The following is a 7,500-nucleotide window of genomic DNA, read 5'->3' as shown; positions in this document are numbered from 1 at the left end:
GAGAGAGAGAGAGAGAGAGAGAGAGAGAGAGAGAGAGAGAGAGAGAGAGAGAGACCAACTGATTGAAACTTATGAAGCATTCAAACTAAATTTCATAAAATGTGAAGAATTTATAAAAACTTAAGATTAATACCAGATGAAGAGAGAGAGAGAGAGAGAGAGAGAGAGAGAGAGAGAGAGAGAGAGAGAGAGAGAGAGAGAGAGAGAAAGATATTAAATAAATGAATGATATAACTGAATTCTTGATGATTTCCGACCCATACTAAGTCTTTAAGACATATTTTGCCAATATTTATGCAATAAATATTATATACGCTAAGTAATCTAAGGGAGAGCAGCCGAGGATATATAAAGTATATACATATATATATATATATATATATATATATATATATATATATATATATATATATATATATATATATATATATATATATATACATATATATATATTGTAACGTAATTCTAGCTTTTGAGTAATAATTGTAACATATTGCTCTCATCTTTTCAAAATTAAAGGTTGCTTTTCTTTAGTGTGCACCAGCCTGCCATCTGTGGGCTGGTAAAGAAGGTATTTAGGTTCAGTTGTTAATTCCTGCTCCTTTTCTGTTTTCCATGATATGTTAATGGTGAGTTGGACTTCCACGTGACTGGAATGAGAGTCAAGGTGGAGGGAAAATAATTTTGATTAAGGAGGAGTCCACATATTGTGCTAAAGAACGCTAGTGCTCATCAGCGGTCTGATAACCGTAATCCAGGATCAATACTTCAGCAGCAGCAGCAGCAGTTGGTGCTAACTTGGACGACCATAGTTCGCTAGCGTTTGGCCCGGGGAGGCCTGAAAAACAGGTATGGTTTGGTGTCACTGCTTATCCCTTAGTGAAGAGGGTTGTGTTGTGCTGGGAGTTATGTATCCCTTGGTTTAGGAGGACAGTTTTGTGCTGGTGAGCAACCCCAAGGATCGGCAATAGATCGATAGCGTTCTGGACCCTGTGAGGTCTCGTGACAGGTACTGTTAAGGCTTGCCAGAGCATTCCTTGTGCCTTTTTATGTATCAAGTCGACTCTAAAATTATTACTTCATGAGTACCATCGGAGGACGAAATTTCGTTAATATAATGTTTTTTTTTATATATTTGTGTATTTCTCGGTCACGTAAGGTGTTTAGGTAGGTAGGCTCTAAACTTTCTTATTACTTTTTCTATACTAACAAGTTCTTGTGAGCTGAAGAAAGTGGGTGATAGTATATGAATCTTTTGTGCCTCTATACCTCTTACTAGTACTCTTCTCTCTTCCAAATATTTTCAGTATGGTATGTTTTCCGTCTGTGTCCTGAAAGTTCTCTTTATTATTTATATAACTGAGTAAATGATATTAGAGTGTTTTCCAAGTAATTTTCTATTTTGTTTACATGAGCAGCTTTTCAGAGTGTTTGTTTAAATATATATATATTGTATAATAAATTATTATTGACGTCTCCAAGGTTCTTTTTACCCTCTTTTGTTTAAGATTGTTCTTGATTATTTTCTTGTGTACCAATCTGATGTTTTGGGTGTACTTCAGTAACCTGGTAAAAATAAAGCCGTAAGGCAGTTTACTTGCGGCCACCTTAAATTAAGCAACAAGGCCTAATTGGTATTTGAAGGTCGGCCCGCCGGTAACACTGGCGACCTTGCCTGTACAAGTAAAAACATTCCGTAGAACTGGTTAATAGTGGTTTTCCAGTTCGGCATCAGAGTAAATAAGAAAAGGATTGAGACGTAAACAAAAGGGTAATTCTACACTTATTCTTTGCTTTTCTTTTCTTCATATTTTTAAGACAAGAGACTATGTCGGACAAAGGTGAAGATCCGGTAGGAGCGGTGGGTTTTGAGGTAACAGAATTTTTAGATAATGTTGATTGGGAAGAAGAAATAGGGGATTTAAGGAAGGTTGAGTTGCAGGAAATTGCAAAATTCATAAATATCTCTGTAGCACCAGGAACAAAGAAAGGAACTCTGTTAGTACAGTTAGTGATGGCCATTAAGAAATGGAAAGAAGAAACTACAAGTAGTGTTGATAGCACTGAATGTATTTTGGTACAGGATAGGTTAGAATTGGAAAGATTGCAAATAGAGAAAATGAAACCACAGATAGCTACGAGGGAAGAGGAAAGAATTCATGAAAAAGTAATGTTACAAGCAAAATTTAATCAGGAACAACTAAGAATAGAACGGGAAAGAGAACAGGAACAATTAAGATTACAAGGGGAAAGAGAACAGGAAAAGCATGAATTACAAGTACTCCACCTAAGGCAAGTTCCTGCCGAAAGCAAATGTAACATAGGGAATGCTATTAAATTAATGCTTGTCTTTAAGGAAACAGAAGCCTTGGAGTTTTTCACTGTGTTCGAAAAACTAGCAAATAGGCTAGAATGGCCAGAAAACATGTGGACTACGCTGGTACAATGTAGGTTAATGAGTAAAGCACAGAAAATATATGCTGCCCTGAACGAAGAAATGAGTGCTGACTACTCCCAAGTGAAAAATTTTATTTTAAAAGCGTACGACCTGGTACCTGAAGCCTACCGTCAGAAATTTCAAAATATGAAGAAGGGATGGGAGGAGACTTTCGTGGAATTTGCACGGAGGAAAAGAGTTGCTTCTCAGGAATGGTTGAAAGCCAAAGGTGTGGAAGATTTTGATGCTCTAAAAGAATTGATACTCATTGAAGAATTTAAAAATATTAGTTTTGATCTGAAAACTCACTTAGAGGATCTCAAGTTGGATCTTTTGGATACTTTGGCTGTAGCAGCTGATGAGTTTTTCCTTTCCCACAAGGGGAACTATCGGTTCAGTGATAAGGCAAAGTGGGGCACAAAAAGGAATCCAAATGGAAAAGGTGAAAGACAGTCACCTGGAAAGAGGACAAAGGAATCACTGGATAGAGGTGAGAAGCCAGGGTCACCAAAGAAAGGTGGAAAACTGGTGTGCTGGCATTGTGGGCAACCAGGTCACATAAAAGAGAAGTGCCAGTTGTGGTTGGATAAAGCAAAGCCAGTGGGTCGGGATTCGACTGCAACAGATGAGTGTTTCAAAAAGTATGTCTCTGAAGGTGTAGTGAGCATCAAAGGCCAGAATAGGTCAGAGAGACGGGTAAAGCTTTTAAGGGACACGGGAGCGGCGCAATCCATAATATTGCGTTAATTGCCGGAAGGACTGAGCCAGGGACAGGAGAAATTTGTGTTACTAGGGGGATTCCCGAGAACAGTAACGGCATGCCCCTTGGTAGAGTTAGTGTTAAACTCTAAATGGGTAAAAGGACCCATGAGTCTGGCAATAGTGGATGAATTACCCATAAAGGGAGTGGACGTGATAGTGGCTAACGACTGTGAGGTGCGGACTCCAGGTAATTGTCCTCTGGTGCAAGGTAAGTCGGTAAAGACTGAAAAGGCTGTTTTCGTGGTCACGCGTTCGGGAGCCCAAGGCAAGTCCAGGGAGATGGACTATATGGGGCTCGATAAGTTATTTGAGAAAAATGGTTCTGAGGTAAGTGTAACTGGAAATCCCATGTTGTCTTCCGTGAAGGACGAGAATGGTAAATGGGCAATTGATACATTTGCGGCGACTCAGAAGGCGGAGTTTGAGAAGGAGAGGAGTGAGCAAGTCAGTCAGGATAATAGTCGTCCTCATTTAGAATGGAAGGACGGAGTGTTGAAAAGGATAAGTCGAGCAAAGCGAGCACCTGCAGATGCATGGGAGGTGAGAGAACAGATTGTGGTACCAGTAAACTACAGACGTAAGTTATTAGAGCTAGCTCATGACAACCTTCTGTCTGGTCATCTAGGTATAAATAAAACTTTTAAAAAACTTTCAGATTTGTTTTTCTGGCCTTCTCTTAGAAGTGACGTCAAGAAGTTCGTGAAGACCTGTGAAGTCTGCCAGACCATGGGGAAACCGAATCAGAAAATCCCGAAAGCACCACTGCAGCCAATTCCAGCCATTGGAGAACCCTTTGAAGAGGTAATAATTGATATAGTTGGCCCTTTGCCAAGGACCAGCAGTGGAAATCAATATATTTTGACACTGATGGATAGGACTACACGGTATCCTGAGGCAATTCCTTTAAGGAGTATACATGCTGGGAGGGTTCTTAAATCTTTGCTGGGGTTCTTTTCGAAATTTGGTTTACCCAGGGTAATTCAGTCTGATTGTGGGAGTAATTTTAAAAGTAAAGTATTTAAGCAGGGTTTGGAAGAATTAGGCATAAAGCATGTAACTTCTTCGCCTTATCACCCACAGAGCCAAGGACAACTGGAAAGATTTCACCAAACATTGAAATCAATGCTTAGTAAGTATGTGCAGCAGGAACCCAAGAATTGGGACCAGGTAATTCCTTATTTATTATTTGCTTTCAGATCTATTCCTAGTGATGTAATGGAGTTTTCTCCATTTGAACTAACTTTTGGTCATAAAGTAAGGGGACCTTTAGAAGTAGTGAAGGATCACTGGGAGGGAGTAAAACCTCGGGTAAATTTGCTGGACTTTTTAAGGGATTCAAGGGAAAAGTTGAGCAATTCTTGGGATTTTGCTTTAAAAACTTTGAAGGTGAGTCAAAGAAAAATGAAAGAGCGTTATGATATGAAAACCAAATTACGAAATTTTCAGGTTGGCGAAGAGGTGTTGGTGTTGCTTCCAATTCCAGGCAATCCATTTAAAGCCAAATTCTCGGGGCCCTGGAAGATCTTAAAGAAGGTAAATGACCTAAACTATGTTGTTGAAACCCCTGACAGGAGGAAGAAGACTCAAGTATGCCATGTTAATATGCTAAAAGCCTACCAGGGCAGGGAAACCATCAGACCAGTTCTGTCTTTAGCCAAGGTGGAGGAAAAAGAAGAATTTGGGGAAACTTCCAGTATGAGTTTGCTGGGAAATTCCGTAGCTTTGGGAAATCTACCCGGGATGTTGAATCATTTAAGTGCCACCCAATCCAAGGAGGTAATGAACTTGATAAAAAAGTTCGCAGTTTTATTTCAGGACGTTCCAGGACTAACCAGTCTACTTATGCATGATGTAGAGGTGGGAGATGCTCGTCCCATTAAACAACATCCCTATAGAGTGAATCCATCCAAAAGGGACATCATTGAGCAAGAGGTAGATTACATGCTACGTCATGATATAATTCAAAGGAGTTTCAGTCCGTGGAGTTCTCCAGTAGTGCTAGTCAAAAAGGAAGGGGGAGGACAAAGAATGTGCTTCGACTATCGTAAGGTAAATGCAGTTACTGAGTCTGATTGTTTTCCTCTGCCCAGGGTGGAAGATTGCATAAATGATGTCGGCGCTGCCAAGTATATAAGTAAGTTTGATCTTTTAAAGGGTTATTGGCAAGTTCCATTAACAGAAAGGGCTAAAGAAATATCAGCTTTTGTTACGTCAGAAGGTTTATATTCATGTAATGTCATGCCTTTTGGAATGAAAAATGCCTCTGCCACTTTTCAGAGGTTGATGAATCAAGTGATTGATAAGTTAAAGGGGGCAGTGGTCTACATAGATGACCTTGTAGTTTACAGTAATAATTGGGCGTCTCATTTGAAAAACATGGAATGTTTGTTCGAAAGGCTGCGTGCAGCTGGTCTGGTGATTAATTTAGATAAGTGTGATTTTGCAAAAGCCAAAATAATCTATTTAGGTCATGAGGTGGGACATGGCAAAATTCTCCCAAAATCAGTAAATATTCAGTCAATCCTCGATTTTCAGGTACCAGAGAATCGAAGAGGTATTCGCCGATTTTTGGGGATGGTGGGTTATTATAGGCGGTTTGTATTGAACTTTGCAGATGTGGCTAATCCACTGACCAACTTGCTTAAGAAAGGTCAGCGTTTCTGCTGGACTGCAGATTGTCAGGATGCTTTTGATAAGTTGAAGTCAACCATGATTAACACTCCAATACTTAAAACTCCGAATTTTAAGGAACATTTTTGCTTGGCTGTGGATGCTAGCGACGTGGGTGTTGGAGCCGTATTATCACAAGGTTGTGATGGTGAAGAGTATCCGGTGGCGTATTTTTCAAAGAAACTGTCTCCAGCTCAGCAAAAATATTCAACAGTTGAAAAGGAGACTTTAGGACTCATTTTATCCTTGGAACACTTTGAGGTTTACCTAAGTGGTAGCACAGGACCTATTGTGGTAAGAACGGATCATAATCCGCTGGTTTTCTTGAATTTCTTTTAAGAATAAGAATAACAGTCTCCTTAGGTGGAGCCTTCGTCTCCAGGAGTGGGATCTACTAATTCAGCATATCGCTGGAAGAGAGAATATCATCCCTGATGCCCTGTCAAGATAACAGGCTCTCTGTTACAGGTCTTTTATTGTTTGTTTGTAATTTACAGTAAGGAGAAAAGGCATTTTGTTAATACAAAAACGGGAGTTATTTGTATGTTTATTAAATGTTATTTCTTTGTTTTAATGCATTGTTTTTTTTTTCCTTCTCAGGATTGGGGTTTATGATCTTGTAAACCTTTTGTGTTTAAATATGAAGAAGCTATAAAGGTGAAAGCGCCGAGGAAAGGTTTTGTACCAAGGAAAGACTTTGGACAGAATCTTGTGTAAGCATGGGTACAGCTCTAGATTGGGCTGCACCCCTGTGGGTTTTCAGCATGTGCCAGGGGGATGGACTCCTGGTAACAAATAACAAACCATCCCCTGGCTGATGTTTATGTTGAAGTTTAAGTTAGGTTTAGCATTTGGGTACCTTTATTTTAGGGTATTTTTATCAATTTGGTGCTGGGAAAATATCTTTTTGATAATTTTTGATAAGTATGTTTAGGTTTAGATAGTTGGTTAGGAAAGGAAGGGAGAAGATGGGGTCCGGGAATGACTGATGACATTTGTTTAATCTTCTTCCTTTGCAGGACTTACAATTTTTTTGATTATCTCTAAACTCTATTGAACCTAGTTATTGAGAACTTTGCTTTGTGCCCCCTGTCAAGTTGTTTGATTGCTTCACTATTTTTATGTAAATTTTTTTCTTGCGTAAAAATTTCTTGGTAGGGTGGGGCTGTAACGTAATTCTAGCTTTTGAGTAATAATTGTAACACATTGCTCTCATCTTTTCAAAATTAAAAGTTGCTTTTCTTTAGTGTGCACCAGCCTGCCATCTGTGGGCTGGTAAAGAAGGTATTTAGGTTCAGTTGTTAATTCCTGCCCCTTTTCTGTTTTCCATGTTATGTTAATGGTGAGTTGGACTTCCACGTGACTGGAATGGGAGTCAAGGTGGAGGGTAAATAATTTTGATTAAGGAGGAGTCCACATATTGTGCTAAGGAACGCTAGTGCTCATCAGCGGTCTGATAACCGTAATCCAGGATCAATACTTCAGCAGCAGCAGAGCAGTTGGTGCTAACTTGGACGACCATAGTTCGCTAGCGTTTGGCCCGGGGAGGCCTGAAAAACAGGCATGGTTTGGTGCCACTGCTTATCCCTTAGTGAAGAGGGTTGTGTTGTGCTGGGAGTTATGTATCCCTT

At 39.6% G+C, this 7,500-nt stretch overlaps 1 protein-coding gene across 1 annotated transcript in view; it reads left to right on the top strand.

Annotated features, from left to right (window-relative positions):
• The first annotated feature begins 3,079 nt into the window (after positions 1-3,079).
• Positions 3,080-7,500, top strand: part of LOC137622498 (uncharacterized) — a 15,235-nt gene continuing 10,814 nt past the window's right edge. Inside the window, exons 1-2 of the mRNA XM_068353102.1 lie at positions 3,080-4,366; positions 4,646-5,582. Coding sequence (XP_068209203.1) covers positions 3,305-4,366; positions 4,646-5,582 — 1,999 coding nt within the window. The 5' untranslated portion in view covers positions 3,080-3,304. The remainder of the gene's footprint in view (positions 4,367-4,645; positions 5,583-7,500) is intronic.

Source organism: Palaemon carinicauda, chromosome 29 (genome assembly GCF_036898095.1).
Source record: "Palaemon carinicauda isolate YSFRI2023 chromosome 29, ASM3689809v2, whole genome shotgun sequence".
Lineage (NCBI taxonomy): Eukaryota > Metazoa > Arthropoda > Malacostraca > Decapoda > Palaemonidae > Palaemon > Palaemon carinicauda.
The sequence above is the reverse complement of the archived record's forward strand: the minus strand, read 5'-3'. Positions and strand labels throughout refer to the sequence as shown.